The 23,295-nt window shown below is 38.7% G+C and overlaps 2 protein-coding genes and 1 pseudogene across 2 annotated transcripts; 1 reads left to right on the top strand and 2 right to left on the bottom strand.

The window, feature by feature from the left end:
* On the top strand, positions 1 to 3,009 carry LOC133819892 (phloretin 4'-O-glucosyltransferase-like). Its single transcript, XM_062253272.1, has one exon. The coding sequence runs from the start codon at positions 92 to 94 to the stop codon at positions 1,508 to 1,510; it is 1,419 nt and encodes a 472-aa protein (XP_062109256.1). The 5' UTR covers positions 1 to 91; the 3' UTR covers positions 1,511 to 3,009.
* On the bottom strand, positions 1,530 to 2,017 carry LOC133815718 (phloretin 4'-O-glucosyltransferase-like). The gene is made up of 2 exons (XM_062248528.1): positions 1,640 to 2,017; positions 1,530 to 1,553 (listed from the first exon to the last, which is right to left on the bottom strand). The coding sequence occupies exons 1-2, from the start codon at positions 2,015 to 2,017 to the stop codon at positions 1,530 to 1,532; spliced, it is 402 nt and encodes a 133-aa protein (XP_062104512.1).
* LOC133819893 (phloretin 4'-O-glucosyltransferase-like) lies at positions 2,080 to 2,728 on the bottom strand (annotated as a pseudogene).
* Positions 3,010 to 23,295: the final 20,286 nt, after the last annotated feature.

The following is a 23,295-nucleotide window of genomic DNA, read 5'->3' as shown; positions in this document are numbered from 1 at the left end:
AATCTTCACAGATATCTCCCAAGTTTCATTTAAATCTCTAAACAAATAAATCGATAAAAAAAAAATAGAAAGCCACGCGCCGCCGATAACAATGGCACGGCCCCGGTTTCTCCTAGTAACATTCCCAGCTCAAGGTCACATAAACCCATCCCTACACTTCGCAAACCGTCTCGCCGCAGCCGGAGCCGACGTCACTTTCGTCACCACTGTTTTCGGTCACAGATGCGTGGTACGAGCTACGGGTGTAACGGGTCACGAGCCTGACATATCCTTTGCTCCGTTCTCCGACGGCTACGACGATGGCTTCAACCGTGGAGGCGACAGCGAACTGTACATGTCTGAGATGAGGTGTCACGGGTCCAAGGCCATAAGAGACCTCGTCGTTTCGGCTCGAAACGACGGCCGTCCGTACTGTTGCATGGTGTACACGATTCTCATCCCTTGGGCTGGGCTCACCGCCGATGAAGTGGGACTACCGTCGGTACTTCTGTGGATTCAGCCGGCCACGGTGTTCGATATATACTATTACTACTTCCATGGCTATGGAGATATCATAACAGAAAACAGCAAACGACACCCACCTGCAAAAACGACACTCCCGGGATTGTCGTTGGAGTTTACTTCCCGGGATTTGCCGTCGTTTATGGACGCTGCGGCTACTTATTCATTCGCTATTCCAGCCTTCCGAGAACAATATGAGATTCTTGAGAAGAAACATAAACCGAAAGTGTTGGTCAACACTTTTGACGAGTTGGAATCTGAGGCATTCAGAGCCGTTAGCAAAGTAAATTTGATCGGAATCGGACCGTTGATTCCGTCATCTTTTCTCGACGGTAAAGTCCCTTCTTCTGACTCGAAAGAGGAGTACATAAAGTGGCTGAACTCGAAGCCCAAAGCGACGGTCGTTTATGTGTCGTTTGGGAGCATGGCGATTTTGTCTAAGCAACAAATGGAGGAAATGGCTAAAGGGTTATTGGAGTTTGGCCGTCCTTTCTTGTGGGTCGTTAGAGAAAAGACTCAGAACGATGATAAAGATGATGATGAACTGAGTTGCAGAGAAGAGTTGGATAAGCTTGGAATGATAGTGCCATGGTGTTCTCAGATGGAGGTTTTGTGCAACGATTCAGTGGGGTGTTTCGTGACTCATTGTGGCTGGAACTCGACGTTGGAGTGCTTAGCTTCTGGGGTTCCCATGGTGGGGTTTCCACAGTGGTCGGACCAAGGGACCAACGCCAAGTTGATCGAAGATGTGTGGGGAACGGGGGTTAGAGTGAAGCTCAATGAGGAGGGAATTGCTGGAAATGAAGAGATAAAGAGGTGTTTGGAATTGGTTATGGAAGGAAAGGAAATTGTTGCGGTGGATGGTGGGAAGGAAAGTTGGGTGGAAAAGAGAAGAAATGCGTTGAAATGGAAAGATTTGGCTCGAGAAGCAGTTAAGGAAGGTGGCTCTTCCGATAAGAATCTCAAGGCTTTTGTGGCTGAGATGATTGAACAACCCACTGTAAATTAACTTAGCATTGGTCACTTGATCAACCCACTGAGGAAAAGCCACCCTGGGAACCCCATTCACCAAGCTCTCCAGCGTTGAATTCAATCCACAATGAGTCACAAAACACCCCAATGACTCATTTGACAGGACCTCCACTTGTGAACACCATGGAACTATCATTCCAAGCTTTTCTAACTCTTCTCTACAACTAAATTCCTCGTCATCACGACCTATGTCGTTTTGTCCTTTTTCACTGTCGTTTTTCACTTTTTCTCTAATGACCCAAAGAAAAGGATGCCCAAAATCCAACAACCCGTTTGCCATTTCCTCCATTTGAGCCTTTGACAAGACTGAGTATCTCCAAAAACTCACGTAAACTACTGTCGTTTTCTCCTTCGAGTTAAGCCACTCCATGTAGTCGACGTGGTCGTTTTGATGCCTGGTAACATCAGCAGTAGTACTGTCTTTTTCGTTCGAGAATTCGGACGATGAACTCATCATGAAGGGTCCGATTCCGATCAGCCTCATCTTATTGTTATTACTAATAATTGATCTTAACGCTTCGTGCTCTAACTCATCGAAGGTGTTCATCAATACCTTCGAGCTGGGTTCCTCATCGAGCTTTTCGAACTGTTTTTGGAAGAACTTGATGAGAAAAATTTGGGCTTTGTAGAGTCAAAAAACGTGGGAAGATCGTTAATAGTGAGAAGTGGTAGCCCTGGAAATGATAAGGGAAAATAAGGGTTTTTAATGTTCTCAACGATGGTGTCTTTATATCCATGAAAGTAATAGTAAAAAGCGTCGAAAACAGTCGCCGTCTGAACCCAGAGAAACGCCACCGGAATGTTATGCTCCGCCGCCACGTCAGCAACCCAAGGGATGAGAAGGGTGTAGACTATGCAGTTATACGGACGGCCTTCGTCCACCCCCGAGCGTATGAGCTAGGCCAGAGCTTGCGAGCCGTACCGGACGAGCTCGGCGTAGTAGCAGTCGAAATCCATGTCCGCCGCGAACCCTTCGTCGAATCCGTCGGAAAAAGGGACGAACGACACGTCGTTTGGAGACAACCCCTCGTTTAGGACTGTTAGTACCTACGATCATGCGGCGGTAGGCGTAGATGGTGGTGACGAAGGTGACTTCCGAGTGATAAACACGGATGAGGCGCTTGGCGAGTTGAAGGGGTGGGTTGACGAGGCCATGCGCAGGGAACGAGACGAGAATAAAGCGCGGCCTCATCATATATATTACTGCGGCGGCGCGTGAAGAAATGTTTTTTTTTTTTTTTGGTATGTATATTTGGAAATGAGTGTGAGAGTTTTGGATTTTATGTATTAATGTTGTGTATATTTTTGGTATTATATGATCGTGGGGAGAGATAAGGGGTTGACAGAGACAAAGGGATAGATAGACAGTTAAAAGAATAATGTTTTGACTTCGTGATAAATATATATGTGGTGAGAAATTATGAATGGAACCACCCATGAAAGACATATAGTAAAATTATGGTTTTGAATATTCAACATTTGATTTTTGTTTATTTATTGCTAGTTTGATTTGGTTATCTTTCACCCACCTATAAAAGCAACAGCTACCCATACCACATTATACACACATATATATATTGATATTTTGAATTTTGAGGTGTGGGTCACAACAATGTAATTTAATATCAAATATCATATATATTTCTATTTAATTGTTTTTGTGAAACCTCTGAATATATACATTACAAAAAGAAGGTATTATAACGAGAATACGGGGTCCATGCACAGTACCAACAAATACAAAAGGATCCTCACCCTCAGGCTCAAAGGTGACCATCTTCCTTCTACAATCAATGGTTGCCCCATACTTGGCCAACCAATCCATACCCAGTATCATATCGAAGTCGGTCATAACCAACTCTATAAGATCCACTGACAACTCTCTGCCCTCCACTATCACTGGCAAAGACCTGACCCACCTCCTGGATACAACCAGCTCCCCAGTGGGTAACAAAGTACCAAACCCCACAGCATGAAAATCACAAGGTCTACACAATCTATCAATAACGCTACTAGCAACAAAGGAATGCGTAGCACCTGAGTCAATCAATACATTATAAGCAGTTCCTGCACTAAGAAGCTGACCTGTAACAACTGAGGGGGAAGCCTCAGCTTCTGCCTGAGTCAATGCAAACACTCGCGCTGGGGCCGAGCTGTCTGCCTTCCTGGGCTCTTCCTTTCTTGCCTTAGGGCAATCCTTCTTGAGATGACCCACTGCTCCACAAGAGAAGCAGGCCCTTGCCTTACACTCTCCCAAGTGATGCCTCTTGCATCTAGGACACTCGGGATAGGACTTCCAGGCTTCACTGCCCCCAGGACGACCTATTGTAACACCACGAGGTCTCCTGTCAGGACCTGGAACTGGGAAGGTGTCAGGAACCTTCCTCTTCTGATCACTGGGGCCAACACCCCTACCAGAACCCATAAATGGAGGACCTGGCCTCCTGAAATCCCTTCTGGCTGCATTCTCACGCCAGATCTTAATCTCTGCAGTTTCAGCTGTAAGTGCCTTCTCCACCGCCTGTGCATAAGTAGTGACTCCTGCCACAGTGGTGATGCGCACATCTCGGGCTAACCTAGGCTGTAGCCCCTGTAAGAAACGCTCCCTCCTGGTCCCATCAGTGGGCACCAGCTCCTTGGCAAACTTTGCCAAACGGTCAAACCTTAAGGCATACTCGGTCACTGATAAGTGCCCCTGAAGTAGCCTCATAAATTCATCAGCCTTCGCCGCTCTAATGGCGTCATTGTAATACTTTTCATTAAACAAGGTCTGAAATTCCTCCCAGCTCAGGAGATTAACATCCTTGGTCTGGCCAACCACTTCCCACCAAATCCGGGCATCTTCCCGAAACATATAGGCAGCACAGGCCACCCTCTCATTACCAACTACCCTCATAAAGTCAAGCATAGTGGTAAGCATGCTCATCCATTGTTCAGCTTTGGTGGGATCAGCACTGCCTTCAAACACAGGAGGTTGTTGTTTCCTGAACCGCTCATAAAGAGGTTCCAATCTGTTTTCCACCCCAGGCAGTGGCCCAATAACTGGCACCGACACAGAAGGTGCCTCTGCAACACTGGCTACCACTGGCACTTGTTGCTGTCTTAGGAGACGAAGCTCCTCCCCTTGTTTCAACACTATAGCCTGCAAATCATTAAACAACTGTTGCCAGTTTGCAGGTGCTGGCTGTGGAACCTGAGATTGGTCATTCACTTGACCCTGGCTACTGTCATTATTCTGACCCTGACCATTCTGGCCAGCTGAGGTGCCTGTCTGTTCTGGGTTCATTCTGTCACTGATACCTTACTGAAACAATAATCAATACGGCCAGTCAGGTAGTAATAACTAAACCTCTTGCCGCCTTACGGTCCAAGAACAACAGACAATTACCACGTTCCACAGTCATTCAATATTCACAATCAGATACATGTTCATAGCATTCAGCACTCAGCATGTATCACATAATAACTCATAAACAACCATACTAATAAGTAGGTGCCAGCAATCTCAGTACTAATCAGTACACATTTGTTGAAGATATGATATTTCAGGGCATAGGCTCAACATAATATCTCATGCACATAGGTAAAGCATATATATATCACATTTACACAATTATACATGTAACCACATAAATAGTTACCAAACCATGAGTTGAGCTTGTCTTCGGTGATGTGTGTACATACCCAGCCGGTCTACAGGAACCCTAACCTTGGCATTGCTCTGATACCAAGTTGTAACGCCCTGGCTACCCCATAACAGTTACGGTGAACGGTGAATCGGAAATTTGACTCGTTACCCGAGTCCTTTGGTTAAAAACGTGATCTAAGTGTTACTACCAGGTTAAGGTGAAAACCAGTAAAAGGAAAGGGTACATTTTATTAAGTAAATAAACAGCTCATGAGCCTTTTTAAAACGTTTACAAGTAGTTCATGTTACAAAAGAGTTGCTACAGTTCATATATACAATCCCCGCCGGCCTAAGCGGCAAAAATAGGGTAAACCCCTAGTCCCTCTGAGAACTCCTTGACCGTGGCAGTCAAGCGGCCCTGTATGTACATCACATCGCCCAAGCTCTCCACTCAAGGCTGGCAAAGCTTTTCCTTTCCTTTACCTGCACCACATAGCACCCATGAGCCGAGGCCCAGCAAGAAAACACAATATAGCATGATATAATATCAACAATAATCACAGTTATTCCTTCAGGACTATCAGTCCAACAAATAGGTGACAATAGCCAAAAGTCACAATAATGAGCATCGCTCCCTCTAGCCATGTGACGATATGGTCACCAGGGCTTAATCGATAAGTGTTTCATTTATAAGTTTGTTTAGGACAGGTGCAAGGTGACTAGTCACCAACATAACCTTCCTCACGACTCTAGAGTCGAAACTATGGACAACGTCCCTTAGCCTTGTGACAAACGGTCACCGGGGTCATATACCTTGGCTATAATCATCTGGTCGTAGACCAGGAAAGCGCTTATAAGTGTCTCGACCCTAGGGTCGGTCTGGCATTAATGCTATAGAGCCATTCAATGCATAATTCTCGACTTTAGAGTCGGTCCCCGACTAGTCAATGTCTTAAGCAGATAATCAGCGTTCAATAGCATTTAATATGCAATCCATGTCCACATATATCAACCAACATGCCTCAAGTATCAAACCATGCATGTCTTATACCTATACAGGGTGCAACTGTATTCATACACTGTTTTCTTACCTCTGGTTCGAGTGAGAATAATTATATGAACGACCCCTGAGAACGATCAACCTTTAAATTCCTCGACGGTCACCTGGTCATAACCAAAATATAGGATTCATCAATAAAAATGATAACCAAGGGTTCCCAAACCAAATCCCAGCCCCCGAGACATCAAATACTACCCAACCGGGTACTAGGTCCAACCCCGAGGCCTATGGTTTGAATCCCCAAGCTAAAAACCATTTTTTAGAAAAATTAGCCTCAAGGGTTGCGGCCCTCCCTGCTGCGCCTCCAGACAGAGAGGCTCCCTGCCTGCCAAACGCCAAGGGCCGCGGCGCTCCCCTGCTGCGCCGCGGCGCCCAGCCCAGAATGCCTAAGTCGGCCACACGAACCAGTTTTTCTCCCTGTGCAATTCCCTCTCAAACCAGACCTTTAAACCCCCATAAAACCTCCCTCAAACATGTAATTGAACCCCCAAACCTTACCTATAACACCTCCTCACCAAAACCCAATCAAACCAACACCAAAACCCCCTTTGATTCTCACTTCCCACATCAAACTCCATGAATTACAAACTAAAACGAAAACAGAGTACTAACTGAAATTAATGGCCAAAAATCACCTTGAGACTAGCTTAAACCTCCCACACAGGCTAACACAAGTGCTCCAACCCAGCCTTGAGTTCCTCTAGCTTGAATTATCACCAAGAACACAAAACTCCCAAAGAAGCAATGAAGGAGATGGAGCAAGGAGGATGTACGGGAATGGAAGAGGCAAACTCTGTTTTTTACTCTATTTGTTCTACAGCCTTCAGCCACTAAACCTTATATAAATCCTCACTAAAATGACCAAAATGCCCTTATGCCATTTCAAGCCTCTTAAGCCAACCCAAGGGCAAAATTGGTACTTCTAGCTTAACCCGTTAATCATAATTAACGCTTCCCAATTCCCGCTAACCTCAAAATCCTCAAACACCAATATTCCATAACCCGTTACCCTAAAATCCCTGGTAACGCTATAACCTTTAATATCACCCCGAGACTCACCCCGAGCCCCGAGCTCCAACCTGTTATGACCAAACCGATAAATCATGTTTAACGATCGTCTCATGTCGAAATTCTCGAACCAATCCACATTATAATGTGGTCTCACAATACATCATTAACATACAACAAATATTCAATTATACCCTCAACGGCCAAATTACCATAATACCCCTGTAAACAAATGTGGACTCACATGCATGCATTTAACATCATATGATATTATAATTCTCATAAACATGCATAAACACATTTAATGGCATAATTAAACAGTTATGGCCCTCCCGGCCTACTAATCCAGCCATTGACCATATTAGGGAATCCGGGGCATTACAACTATCCCCTCCTTACAGAAATTTCGTCATCGAAATTTACCTGAACAGCTCGGGATACTGACTCCGCATATCAGACTCCAGCTCCCAGGTTGCCTCCTCGACCTTGCTGTTCCTCCACAATACCTTAACCAAAGGTATTGTCTTGTTCCTGAGGACTTTATCCTTCTGATCAAGTATCTGAACAGGCTGCTCCTCAAAGGAGAGATCTGGTTCAAGCTCCAGATCTTCATAACTCAAGACATGTCTCTCATCAGATACATACCTCCGAAGAGCGGACACATGGAATACATTATGCACGGCTGACAACGCCGGAGGCAAAGCTAGCCTGTAAGCCACCTGACCAATCCTCTCCAGGATCTCAAATGGACCTACAAACCTGGGACTCAGCTTGCCTTTCTTCCCAAACCTTCTCACCCCTTTCCATGGCGAGACTCTAAGGAAGACATAGTCTCCTACCTGGAACTCCACGTTCCTGCGTTTGGGATCTGCATAGCTCTTTTGTCTGCTCTGAGAAGTAAGCATCCGAGCTCTAATCTTATCAATAGCCTCACCGGTCCTCTGAACCGCCTCAGGACCTAAGTATCTCCTTTCACCTGTCTCATCCCAATGAATGGGAGATCTACACTTCCTACCATATAGCATCTCATAAGGTGCAACACCAATGGTAGACTGATAACTGTTATTATAGGAGAACTCTATCAAAGGCAGATACTTACTCCATGATCCACCGAAGTCTAGCACACATGCTCGCAGCATGTCTTCCAATATCTGGATCGTCCTCTCAGATTGCCCATCTGTCTGAGGATGATAAGCTGTACTGAACTTCAGTCGTGTACCCATGGCTGTCTGTAAACTCTTCCAGAACTTGGAAGTGAACGTAGGGTCCCGATCTGACACGATCGACCTAGGAGCTCCATGGAGGCGCACGATCTCTCTCACATAGAGATCTGCATACTGGTCAACAGTATAGGTAGTCCTCACTGGTAGAAAGTGAGCTGACTTGGTATAGCGATCTACTATCACCCAAATGGAATCATGCTGACCAACTGTCCTGGGCAAGCCCACCACAAAGTCCATTGTGATATCTTCCCACTTCCACTCTGGGATATCCAGAGGCTGCAATAACCCTGCCGGCCTCTGATGCTCAGCCTTAACCTGCTGACATGTCAAGCACTTAGCCACATACTCCACTACATCTCTCTTCATCCCTGGCCACCAGTACAATGATCTTACATCCTGGTACATCTTCGTGGTGCCTGGATGCAAAGAGTAAGGTGTAGTATGAGATTCATCCAGAATCTCCCGCCTCAATGCAGTGTCCAACGGAACACATATCCGTCCCTTATATCTCAACAACCCCAAATCCGACACTGTATAATCCCTGGATGCTCCAGCCAGAACATCCTCTCTAATCTTGATCAGTTGTGGATCACTCAACTGACCCTCTTTAATCCTTTCTAGCAGCGTAGACTGTAGCGTAACATTGGCCAACTGGCCTACCAGCAACTCTATACCAGCTCTGGTCATATCATCAGCTAATTCCCTGGCTATCAGTCTGATACCATGAATCTGTCCCGGACCCTTCCGGCTTAAAGCATCTGCTACCACGTTGGCTTTCCCTGGGTGATACAGAATCTCACAATCGTAATCCTTCACTAACTCTAGCCAACGCCTCTGCCTCATGTTCAAGTCTTTCTGAGTAAAGAAATACTTCAGGCTCTTGTGGTCAGTATAAATCTCACACTTCTCTCCATAGAGATAGTGCCTCCAAATCTTTAAAGCAAAAACCACCGCTGCCAACTCTAGATCATGAGTAGGATACCTCTTCTCGTACTCCTTCAGCTGACGAGAAGCATAAGCTATGACTCTCTCTGATTGCATCAGAACACAGCCCAAACCCTGATGAGAAGCATCGCAATATATCACAAACTTCTCTTGATCTGTAGGAAGACTCAGAACTGGAGCTGTAATCAACCTCTGTTTCAACTCTTGGAAGCTGTTCTCACACTTGTCTGACCACACAAACTTCTGACCTTTGCGTGTCAGCTCAGTCATCGAAGTAGTAATCTTTGAGAACCCTTCCACAAAACGCCTGTAATACCCTGCCAATCCAAGGAAACTCCTAACCTCAGAAGCATTCTTTGGCCTTGGCCAATCTCTGACCGCTTCAATCTTTGATGGATCCACTTTAATCCCCTCCTTACTGACAATGTGCCCAAGGAAGGACACCTGAGACAACCAAAACTCACACTTCTTGAACTTTGCAAACAATCTGTGTTCTCTCAACCTCTGCAGCACCAACCTCAGATGATGCTCATGCTCTGACTCAGTCTGAGAATATACCAGAATATCATCGATAAAGACGATCACAAACTGGTCCAAATAGTCCTTGAACACTCTGTTCATCATATCCATGAAAGCGGCAGGGGCATTAGTCAACCCAAATGACATAACTAGAAACTCATAATGCCCATACCTAGTACGAAAAGCGGTCTTCGGTATGTCTCCCTCCTTAACCCTCAACTGATGATAACCAGAACGAAGATCGATCTTAGAGAATACCGTCTTACCCTGCAATTGATCAAACAGATCATCTATCCTTGGCAAATGATACCGGTTCTTAATTGTCAGCTTATTCAGTTCTCTATAATCTATACACATCCTCAGAGAACCATCTTTCTTCTTTACAAACAGAACTGGCGCACCCCAAGGTGAAAAGCTAGGTCTGATAAAACCTAAATCCAGCAACTCTTGTAGCTGTACCTTTAATTCTTTCAACTCAGCTGGGGCCATCCTGTATGGTGCTCTAGACACTGGCTCCGTCCCTGGGGCCAGTTCTATAACGAACTCAATCTCTCTCTGTGGTGGCAACCCTGGCAAATCCTCTGGAAACACATCCAGAAACTCACACACAAGTCTAGTATCCTCTGGTCTCACTGGCACGACCTTAGTGGTATCAACCACACTGGCTAAGAATCCAATGCAACCCCCTTGCAATAAATCCCTAGCCCTCAATACCGAAACCATAGGAATACGGGGTCGTCATTAATAGTTAAAAGCATTAAAAAAAAAAAAAAGGTTAAATTATCACCAACGATATTGTCGTCAGTGATACTTTTTTTTACCAACGACTTGTAAAGTCGTCATTGATATTGACTTTCACCGACGAGGTATCACCAACGACCAATCACTAACGACATGTCGCCATTGATAGCTACTACTGACGAAAGAAGCACCCTTCACTGACGAAATTTGTCCTCGTTGAAGCCTATTTTTCTTGTAGTGTGTTTGGAATTGGTTATGGAAGGAAAGGAAACTTCTGCGGTGGATGGTGGGAAGGAAAGTTGGGTGGAAAAGAGAAGAAATGCCTTGGAATGGAAAGATTTGACTCGAGAAGCAGTTAAGGAAGGTGGCTCTTCCGATAAGAATCTCAAGGCTTTTGTGGCTGAGATGATTGAACAAAGTCAGTAATTAATATCTATTGATATCTTTACCTACTTATGAAATAAATGGCTAAAGGCACTACCGGTGGCCTTCTACAATTATTTGAGATATTGATAGTTGTGGAGTTTAATATCACTCTTATTTATTTGAATTTAATAAAAATGATAAAATATATGTGATATATTATTAAATAAGAATTTAATAAAAATGATAAAATATATGCGATATATTATTATTGATGTAATTTAATATCGATTCTATTTATTAAAATTTAATAAAAATTATAAAGTATCGCTAATCAATTATAAAGCGACACTGCATATAATTAAGTGACTTAATATATCAAATACCACAACTCAAAATATATATATGGTTTCATTGCATGTTTTGTTCTTTTAATTACTTAGTAAATTGATGGATTATACCCTGTTCCTGTTCCTATTAAAATGAAAATAAAAATAGTAATTAACTTTCACCTGTTCCTGTTCCTGTTGAAATAAAAATAAAAATAGTAAATTGTCATTAATGATGACAATTAAATTTCGTGATACCAATTTCTCCACATCTTTAATTGGAATTTTCCCCTTTGTTGTGTTTTTGTCCTACAAAGCTTTTATGAGGCACCAAAAAATTTGTTTTCGTGTTTCTCTTTAATTGGAATATTTCTGGAAGTATGTTGATATTTGGCACTGGTAAGATGTCACATCATATGAGTTGGTGGTATCGTATATAGTTCATTACTAGTGATATCTAATATTATTTAGAGTAAATATGAGTTAAAATACTCAATATTTTTAAATAAAAATATTGTATTTTTATATTCAATCTTTTTTTAGTAATAAATATACTTAATATTTTCAAAATGTTACAATTTTATACCCAAATTTGTTTTTTGGCGGTAAATATATCTAATATTTTTAAAATGTTGCATTTTTATACTTATTTTTTAAAATTATTTTGAGAAAATAATAAGAAAGTGAAGGAAAAATATATAGAATTTTAGTTATTTTTAAAATTTTACAAGTTACCCATTGCCATGACCAATCCAAGGTTCCTATAACGTCCCAAATTACCTAATAAGGCTTAGGACCTTAATTAGGGAGTCAGGATGACAAATTATGGAATTTATGTGTTATGTGATATATATTTGTGTATCATTATATGATTATGTGAGTTATATTATGATATGACTTGATATGCATGTTACTATTTATGTGTATTTAATGTGCATGTGGATCCGTTTCTGATTAAAAGGGCAATTTTCGTAATTTGGCCAGTTATGGGTATATTTTGCATATATGTGATATATGTGTGAAACCACATTATTATGTGGATATATTTGGGTTACTCGGCACAAGGCAACCCTAGAGAGCAAGTTAGCGGGAAAGTCACAACGGGGTCAATATTTGACTTGGAGTAAGTTAAGGGGTATTTTGGGCATTTAGTACATTACCGGGTCATTGGGTAATGAGAATAAATATTTGAAGATATATTTGAGAGTTAGTGAGATCATGAGGAAATTCTAGGGATTTTAATTATTTTACCCCAGTGACGTTTTTGGGACCGCGAGCCTTGGGATTTTCTTAAGGTTACTTGAACCCTAAGTAACCTGTCATAAACAGAAGTACATTCAAAACACGTTTTCTCTATCTTCCGTTCTCTTTTTAACGCTGTTTGCATTTTCAAAGGAAACTCAAGTTTTAGGGCTCGGATTCAAGCTAGGTTAGAGTCATAACAATTCTATGAAAGATTAGACGCTTGATAGCTGGAGGATTTAGTGGAAAAACGATATAATTAGAGGTAATTTAAGCTTTGTTTTTTAGTTTCCCCTTCCCTTATGTTTCTTAAATTTTGAATTGATTTCATGGTTCGGTGAGTTTTTGATCCATCAGAACCGTGTGTTTTGTAGCCTGAGAGGTTCTAGGGATATTGGGTGTTTGAATGGTGAGTTTGGTACGGATTTGGGGTAATTGTTGAGAGGATTTTGGAATGAGAAAGTTGAGTTTGTGGGGTCGCGTCACGGCCCTATTCTTGGGCGTCGCTGCCCTCATGAACTCAGACGTCTAACGGTTTCTTGAAGAAGGGTAGCGCCGCAGCGCCTGATAGGATCCGTCGCAACCCCGGTACTAAGGGTTTTGGAGCAAGGCTCTCTGGTTGTGAGAGCCACGACTCTAAATGGTGGGGCGCCGCGACCCTAATTGGTTGCACCGCAACGTAAATGGGGGATTTCGACCAATGAGACTTTGAGTAGGGCTCAGGATCGATCTTACTACCCGGTTTAGTAGAATTCGAAGTCCCGAAGGCTAGGACTTGGTTCGGAAGCCTGTGTTTACTCGTTATTGACGGGATTCTGTACTTGGTTGTGACTAGGTTATCGCCAGGGGCTCGGGATCATGATCATGCTCGAGGATCGTTCTTATTTTTCATTACACTTAGACCTGAGATAAGGAAAATGCACCCAGTATATGATACATGTGATTATGGCTTGACTCGAATTATTGAACAGGAATATGAATAGGGCATGGACACCTGAGAATGTGCGTGATTATGATTATGCTTGTGATGGTTGATTAAGCATGTTGAATGCTTTGTATTTGGATATTTGATATATGATATATGCATGTTTGCATTATCTTATTGAGAAAGGCTTGACTTATTAGTCAAGGACGGCAATAGTGCTGAGCGTTGGTCATAAAGCATTGACTTATCAGTCAAGGACGGCTATAGAGTTGAGCGCTGGTCGTAAAGCATTGACTTATCAGTCAAAGACGGCAATAGGGCTGGTCATAAAGCATTGATTTGTTAGTCAAGGGCGGAAATAGTGCGCTGAGCGCTGGTCGTTAGGGTTATGCCTAACCAGGAGCGCATCATACGCTTGACCGACCTATTGGTCGTGAGAAAACTAGAGCATTAGGTACGCTAGGCCTAGGAGTGTTCATTGGTCGGTTTGGGCGGGTTAGGTAGATTTTTGACAAACTCAAACTTATAATCGGGTTGGTACTTTTCAACCCGTAACCCACCCAATTAAAAAAAATTGAAGTTCAACCCGACCATCGGTTTGGGTGGGCCGCCGAAACTTTTTTTTAATTTTTTTTATCATTTTTCACCAATTTTTTTTTATTATTTTCTCTATTTTTTAGTTTGTATTTTTAACTAAAATAATTGTTACTTTAAAATATATCATTTTTTTATAAAAAATAATAATTTGAATTTAGTTTTATGTATGTATAATTAATAATTAAATAAATATCAAATAAAAAAATGTAGACAAATTCTTAATTGGGCGGGTTGCAAAAAATTTCAACCCGCCCAATATAGTGATTGGGTAGTTTGAAATGAAGGACGGGTTTTTCGGGTTGCATTTTTTGTCAGTTTTTTCGGGTTGGTTTGGGCGGGTTGCAAATTTTTTTGCACAACCCTAGCTAGGAAAATTCCAAGGCTGGTTATACTGAGGATAGGGCAATGAGCCTCGGGTGACGTATTAGTCCTATATCCTAGGCTAGGGCTGGGCCCCGAACTTGACTTATGAGTCAAGAACGGCATTAGCACACCGAGTGCTGGTCGAAAAGCATTGACTTATAAGTCAAGGGCGGCAATAGCGCACTGAGCGCTGGTCGTTATGGTTATGCCTAACCAGAAGCGCATCATACGCTTGACCGACCTACTGGTCGTGAGAAGATTAGAGCGCCAGGTACGCTGGTCCAGTTCCAAGGCTGGTTATACAGAGGATAGGGCAAAGGGTCTCAGGGAAACTTATTAGTCCCATATCCTAGGGTGTTGAGCCCCAGTATGATTTATTAATTATGTATTAGGGTGTTGAGCCCCAGTATGATTTATTAATCATGTATTATGGCGCCGAGCCTCGGTGTGATTCATTGATCATTTATCTGGGGCTATTGGCCCCATATGATGTTGTAGTCATTTATATGAATAGTATGCATGTATGCGGAGGGTTATTACTACTAGGCATGCTTAGTATGATTTGGTAATATGTTATTAACTGCATATGAGCATGTTTAGGTTTTCTTGATGAGCCTTGGCTCACGGGTGCTTCGTGGTGCAGGTAAGGAAAAAAGAAAGTTGGATCATATTTGAGTTGGAGAGCTTAGGTGAGGATGTGTACATATGCGGCTGCTCAACCACCACAACCGAGGATTTAAAGAGGAATTAGGGTCAAACCTTATTTTGCCGCTTAGGTCGGCTGGTTGTAACTTTTTAATTGTAACTAACCTTTTTAAATGTATTTTGGGATCCCAATGTGAAAGTAAAACGGTTGTACCTTTTGACTAAAATTTTTAACCCTAAATCATTAATCACGTTTAGTTACACGATTATGACCAAATGACTAGTTAAGCGAGTTTAGCACTATTTAAAATACACAGTGTAACGATCCCTGAGTAGTAGGGTGTTACATTACCCATTGAAGGACCCAAAACGGGTATGTTTTAAATATTTATAACTCACAAGTGCACGAATCGTATATGAAATATAGTGTTCGTGTAAGCACGAGATCGAACCCAAAGGAGTTGTCTAAAATAAAGAAGAAAACTATTTTATATCAAAATTAATAAATTCTAACCTAGCTCCAAAGATTGATGACAGTAAAATCAAATAAGAGAAAATAATAAAGGAATTTAAAGACAGTATATAAACAGAAATTAGTAGTAAAAATCAAGATGGTAGAAGAAAGATTATTAAGATAATAGAATCCACAAAACATAAGTTTAATAATATTTATAAGTACATTGATTTTCAAGTTTTAGTAATAGTAGAAATTAATCAAATCATCACTTATTCAAATTAGATATTCTATTTAAGCACAAGTTTTTTTATAAAAATATAGGATTTATATTCACTTTTAAAATTATAATCTCAAAGTATTTAATGTAAATCAATCTAATGAAATAACAAATAAATCAATGATTATTATTTATAAGGAAAAACATAATATTTTTGTTCTAAGCATTTGATGTGGACAATTTAATGGTACACCTTAATAAAAGAATATTATGATTTTGCACTAATGAAGAACAAAGTGTAAATATGTGATAACAATAAAAAATACATGATATTTAAGATAAAAGAAGATATTTGATATTTAAGATAAAAGAAGATAAAAGAAGAAAAATCCACAAACTTTGTGGCACAAATAGGAAATCAACATACAAAATAAAAACTATTTAGTTACATATTGTTTCATCATCACCATAATAATCTTAAAAAGATTAGAAACTCATAACTAGAATAGCAAATACAAACTAAAAATTACAAACATAAATAGGAAAATTTGGAGGATGAACCCCCAAATTTTTCCTCTAAAAACTCATAGAAAAAATGACCAAAAAGAAGAAAAAGATGAAGAGAATAGAAATGTCTTGAAAGTGTAGAACTTGTATAGTGTAATGATAACTCTACAAAATAGAGTTATTTTGCCACTTTTTATGTGCTAATTGTTGCTTAATTCTTGAGTTTTTAATTGATTTATTAAGTTTTTAAGTCATTTTGAATTTATTAGGTTTATTTTAATTTTATAGATTTTTGTGTGTTTTTATAGTTATTTTGTTGTAAAATGTTGTAGTTAATTACTTAAATTATTGTTGTTTGATTTGAGGTAAAAATGTGTTGTATTATTGAAATGAGATGTTAAATATAAATTAAGTTATAATTAATATTTTCAAATAATTAAATTGATTTATTTTATAATTGAAAATATTGTATTATGATTGATTTTATATTTATTTTGTAGGGAATTTATGCTCTTGAAAAACAATGAAAATGATAAAAAAAGATGGCATTTTTGTGAAGAATAGCAAAGGAAATTGACATTTTTCCAAGCAATTTGGGCCCATTAGCCCATAAGGCCCACGAGCTCCCCACTTCTCCCAGCTGTGCCTTCTTGTCTCCCTGATGCACCAGCCGAAACATGAAGCCTCTCTCAAGGCCCAGCTGCATCAATGAAGCTCCTGCCCTTTTTTTTCTCTCCAACTGAATCACGCAGCTTGCCTCCCAATGCCAGCCAACAAACCCCAAACCAGCCTTTTAATTGTCTTGAGCCCATAAATTATCCAAAAGCACCATTGTCCCCTTATGTCTAAAAAATACTACTTTTTACCTCACTTTCTACACATTTTACCCAAAAACATCATTATTACACCCTATAATTTACCCCTATTTATCATATTATAATTAATTAAATTAATTTAATCAATTTAATTAATTTAAATTGATTATTTTAATCATAATTTTTCGCTATAAATAAGGGAATTAAATTGATTATTTTAATCATCATTTTTTGCTATAAATAAGGGATTTGGGGTGTCCATTTTAGGGAGGAGGTTACCATACCAAATTCTACACATTTCAAAACCTCTCTATTCTCTTCTTCTTCTTCTTTTTATTTTTTATCTATGTATTTTTAGAGGACAAATTTGGGGGTTCATCCTCCAAATTTTCCTATTTATGTTTGTAATTTTTAGTTTGTATTTGCTATCCTAGTTATGAGTTTCTAATCTTTTTAAGATTATTAAGATGATGATGAAACAATTTGTAACTAGATAGTATTTATTTTGTATGTTGATTTCCCATTTTGAGCAACAAAGTTTATAAAATTTTCTTCTTCAAATATCTTCTTTCATCTTAAATATCATGTATTTTGGATTGTTAGCATATATGTACACTTTGTTCTTCATTAGTGCAAAACATAATATTCTTTGTGTAAGATGTGTCATTAAATTGTACACATCCATGCTTAGAACAAAAATATTATGTTTTACCTTATAAATAATATTCATTGATTTATTTGTTATTTCATTAGATTGATTTACACTAAATGCTTTGAAATTATAATTTTGAAAAGTGAAGAAAAATCATATCTTTTTAGAAGTAATTTGTGCTTAAAATTATAAATCTATTTAGAAAATGATAGTTTAAATTATTTTAACTATTACTAAAATTTGGGAATCAATATACTAATAAATATTATTAAATTTACATTTTGTGAATTCTAGTATCTTAATAATCTTTTCTTTTAACACTTATTTTCAACTCATTATTGCTTTATTTTTATTCTCTTAAATAGCTTGATTTTCCAATCTTTTATTTTATGTTCATAATATTAAAACTTATCAATCTTTGGAGCTAGGTTAGAATTTATTACTTTTGATTTAAAATAGTTTTCTCTTTTCGATTTTAGACAACTCCTTTGGGTTCGACATCCTTGCTTACACGATCACTATTCTATATGAACGATTCGTGCGCTTGCGATTTATAAATTTTTAAACATACCCGTTTTGGGTCCATCATGTAACCTCTCAAAAAATAAGCACTCCTAATTGGTCTTGAAAATTCTCTATTTATAGCCAAAATGAGAGTATTAAAATAATCAATTTAAATTAATTAAATTGATTAAATTAATAATAATATGAAAAATAGGGGTAAATTATAGGACGTAATGATGATTTTGGGGTAAAATGTATAGAAAAGTTTGGGTAAAAAAATGGCATTTTTGGGCAAAGGAGACAAGGGATCATATATGCTTTTGTTGGGCTCAAAAAGGGTGAAAAAGAAAATGAAGGTGGCTGGGTTGTGTGGCAGGCGTTTGGGTGGCTTCGGGTCTGGGGGAGCTGAGGCAGAATGCCCACGTGATGCTGAGTGTTTGGGTTTGGCTGGGCTGCGTGATGGGCCTTGCTAGCGTGGGTTGCTGGAGGTTTCTGCTTGCTTCGTGGGCCTGGTGCTAGGCGCAGGCCCGTGTGGCTGCTGAAGGAGAAACGGGTTGGAGGTGGCAGCTGGTGCTGGATGGAGGAGAAACGGGCTGGGCGTGCTTGAAATGGCTCGGCTTGGCTTTTCAGAAATGCCACATTTTCTTTATTTTTTCAGCTTTAATTCTTGTCTTTCCTAACAACACTAATTTCAAATAATTAAATTACAACATAAAACAATAAAATATCTATAAAAACATATAAAAATCTAGAAAATTACAATAAGACTAATAAATGCAAAATTACTTAAAAACTTAATAAATCAATTAAAAACTCAAGAATTAAGCAACAATTAGCACATAAAAAGTGGCAAAATAACTCTATTTTGTAGAGTTATCACCCATTTACATTTTCATCAATTTTTTTTTCTACAGAATTGAATGTTCTCATCAGTTACCCATTCACGTTTTCATATCTATTTATTTTATTTCTGAATTTGGATGTTCCTATCAGGGTTACTATTTACCTATCCAAGTTTTCATATCTATTTTTTTTTTCTAGATTTGGATGTTCCCTCTAGAATAACTGGTTACCCATTCACATTTTCATATAATTTTTTTTTTCTAGATTTGAATGTTCCCATAAGGGTAATTGGTTACCCATTTGCGTTTTCATATTTTTATTGTTTTTCTTTCCAAATTTGGATGTTCCTATAAGGGTTACGGTAAAAGGAAAATGCATTGATTTGATTTTTCTTACATATAGTGGAAAACAAAACATTATAAAAAACAATTACAATAATAAAAGATAATGAATAATAAAATAGTAAAATAATTATGTAATGTTAAAATATATGTGTGAGAAAAAATGGAAGGAGAAAAGAATAAGTACAAAAAAGAAGAAAAAATGGAAGGAAATAAATGAAAAAAAAAGGAAAGAAAACTAAAAAAAAATATGAAAAACAAAACCAATTGTAATGTCCCAAATTACCAAATAAGGCTTAGGGCCTTGATTAGGGGGCCAGGATGGAAAGTTATAGATATTTATGTGATTATGTGATATATATGTGTATCATTATATGATTATGTGAGTTGTATTTTAATATGACTTGATATGCATGTTTAGGTGTATTAAATATGCATGAAGACCTGAATCTCATTAGAAGGGAAATTTTCGTAATTTGGCCTATTATGAGTATATTTGACATATATGTGTGAGACCACATCATTATGCGGATATATTTGGGTTACTTGGCACGAGGCGATCTTAGGGAGCAAGCTAGCGAGAAAGTCACAACGGTGTCAAATACCGAGCTCGGGTTGAGTCTAGTGGTAATTTAGTAACTTAGTATATTACCGGGATTGATTGGGTTATGAGAAATTATTTGGTAATTATTTGAGGGTATTGAAAGTAACGAGAATTACGATAAGTTAAATATGATTAACAGGATGTGTGACAAAAGACAAATTTGCCCTTGTGGCATAAGAAGGTAAGGCTAAAAGGCAAGGGACATATGGGTTATTTTGAGCAAAAATTAGTGACTTCGTCACTTTTTCCCTCAGTTGTAGGAAACCCAAAACAGAGTAGCTCTCCCTCTCTATTTCTCTCTCACTCAGTTTCTCTCTTTCTCTCCATCTTTGGTTGGGATTTTTGAGGAAACTAGGGAATTTTGGAAGCTAAAGGTAACATAATTCAAGGCTTGGCTTTGAGATTGGATTATGTAGAGTCCCAGAATTTACTTAGCTAGTTAGATAGTAGTAGTAATAGCTAGTATTAGTTATAGTATGTTCATTACTGTGGATTTTGGTTCAAGCCGAGACTTAGTTGGAAACTCCTAGCAATAATTATGGATTTTATAAGTTTAACCTATAGTTTAAGAATATTAATTATAACATAAGGTTTGATTAATATTGCTGGTTATTAATATGATGATTATTATAACATAAGGTTTAGATAGAGCCAATAAGAATATGACACTTGTCATATGCATTGTTATTAATGAATTATTATTTAAATGATAAAATAAGGGAAATATAAGACTTAGTCTTCATCAAAATCTGTTAGGTGCATGATATTTATTTAGATATTCAGATATTTTAGACTCACAATTTTATTTATTTGTGGATTAGGTTATTTAGATAATTAAATAGATCTTTTTTTTCTTCGTAACTTTAGGGTACTGTAACTTTCGACCTATTTTTGAACCAGTTAGGTTATGAATTTCGAAAAATAGTATTTCTAAAAAGTTGTATATAATTTAATTAGCTTTCTAACGGTATAAACTTTTTTTAAATCTGAGTCCTACAGCTCCAGATATGTTGATTTTACTGAATGTTAGTTTAGAGTTACGGGATTTAGAAAGTTAGAAGATTTTTATTCCTTAGGATTCAATTTTAAATTTGAATTATAATTAGAAGATTTTTATTTCTTCTGATTCTATTTTAAATTTGGATTATAATTAGAAGATTTTTATTCCTAGAACTCTATAAATAGGACCTAGCACCAAGCATTTTTTTCATTCATTCATCAAGCTAAGTTCAGAGGCTGCAAGTTGTTAGGTTATTGTGAGAGTGTAAACACTTGGGTTGGGGATTATAAGCTTAATCATTTTTTAGCTTACCAAACACTTGGGAAGTAAGGTTTATAACACATTTCGGTTCAAGGTTTAGATTGGTCATAAAGCATTCAAGGTATTCCAAAACTCTAGTTCATTTGGTATTATTTTCTTCAAGTTCTTATAGTTTTCTACTCAGCCCCTAACTTTATTCTTTATTCTTGGATAGGAAATCTAAGTTCTTGACCATAAGGTTTTTGGTAAGTATATCCTTAATAGTATAGTTCTTCCATTCTTTTCATCTCATTCTCTTTAGTATACTCACCCTTCCATTTATGGTTTTTAGGAGTGTTCCAAAGTCCCAAAACTGTTCTCATATCCCGGTATTTTGGCAAGGAAAATAGGATAGTTTTATATGCTTATATGTTATGTTGATATGTTATGATAAGTTATGCTATAGTATGTCATGTTATGTTTTCTTATGTTTCATGGTTATGATTTACCCTACCTCAGATATTAGACAGGGGACGTAGATGGGTTATCATAAACCTACCATGTGATCTAACCTACCTCAGATACTAGAAAGGGGACGTAGATGGTTTATCACATGTTTTAATGGCCATTAATAGTATAGTCTTATATGATGTACGTCTTTATAGATATATGTTATATGTTTATAGCTTATAGTTATGTGTATGATTATGTTTCATGCTTGTAGTAGATTTTCCTTGCTGGGCATTAGGCTCATTCATTTATGTTTATGTTTGCAGGAAAATAGTTATGGCGGCGGAAAGATTCTTGGCAGCTTGGGGATGTGTATTAAGGCATGATGGAATCAGTGGATTGCGCGTTCGATTCGAGGATGAAGTTTTTAAGCCTTTTAGTTATGATATCTATGTATAATTTTTTCCGCACTTAATTTTGTAACCAATTTATTTAAGTTATGTTTTGTTTTCAAAACAATGGGATCCCATATCCTAAATGAATTTTTATGTATTTAACCTTTACTTTACAGTTTTTTTTAAAATAAAGTTATGGTTATTTCATATGTACGTTTTCTTAAGTTTAGTATAGTAGTCATTAATGGTCCAAAGTCTAGAATAGTTGGGTCGTTACAAATTAGTTGCAGCTAGGATGATACAAACCATAGTTGAGGTAAACTATGATCCCTATTTTGATTCAATTCCGTTTTTGGTTTAGGTGTTCTTGAGCTTTGAGGTTCAAGGTATTGGATGAGAGATTTGGTGGAGGTTTTGATTGAAGTTAAACTTGGGTTTTGATGGTGTTAATGTGCTGATAATGTTTGGGGGATTTAATGATGATTTTGGGATTCATTTGGGTTGGATTTTGGGTGAAATTGGCTAAGGAAAATTGGGTAATTTCTAGGTTCGTGGGGTCGTGCTGCGACCCTGTTCTTAGGGCACCGTGATCTGTGTGAACCCAGGGCGCAAGGGTTCTGTTTGGAGTAGGCGCACCTCGACACTTGGGGTCAAGTCGTAGCGCGTGTCCCTAGGCAGAGGCAGGTGGAAGCCTCGGATTGGAGGTGTGTCGCAACCCTTAGGGTCAAGCCGCGGCCTGCTTGGGCAATATTGGCCAAGTCAAGTTTTGAGGGACGGAAACTCAAACCTAAGGGCTCGGGATCAATTCTATTACCTAGTTTAGTACAATTCTAGGTTCCGGAGGATAGGACTTGGTCTGGAAGCCTTTATTTACTCGATATTGATGAATATCATTCATTTGGTTATGACCAGGGTACCGCTAGGGCACAAGAAAGGATCGTGCTTAAGGGTCATTCATTTGTAACTTGTTCTTGAGCTAAAGGTTAGAAAACTGCACCATTTACATGATGTACTTGGTTAAGGATGGGCCCCAGACTTGAATTATAAGTCAAGGACGGCAATAGAACTGAACACTGGTCGAAAAACATTGACTTATAAGTCAATGGCGGCAATAGCATGCTAAGCCCTGGTCGATATGGTTAACCTAAC

Source organism: Humulus lupulus, chromosome 2, assembly GCF_963169125.1.
Source record: "Humulus lupulus chromosome 2, drHumLupu1.1, whole genome shotgun sequence".
Lineage (NCBI taxonomy): Eukaryota > Viridiplantae > Streptophyta > Magnoliopsida > Rosales > Cannabaceae > Humulus > Humulus lupulus.
Note: the sequence above shows the minus strand (reverse complement) of the source record. Positions and strands in the feature narration are given on the sequence as shown.

Coding starts and splice junctions, on each gene's coding strand:
- LOC133819892 (XM_062253272.1), top strand. CDS start 92: ATGGCACGGCCCCGGTTTCTCCTAGTAACATTCCCAGCTCAAGGTCAC.
- LOC133815718 (XM_062248528.1), bottom strand. CDS start 2,017: ATGAGGCTGATCGGAATCGGACCCTTCATGATGAGTTCATCGTCCGAA. Junction 1,554..1,639: donor CATGGTGTTCACAAGTGGAG/GTCCTGTCAAAT, acceptor TGGGGTTCCCAG/GGTGGCTTTTCCTCAGTGGG.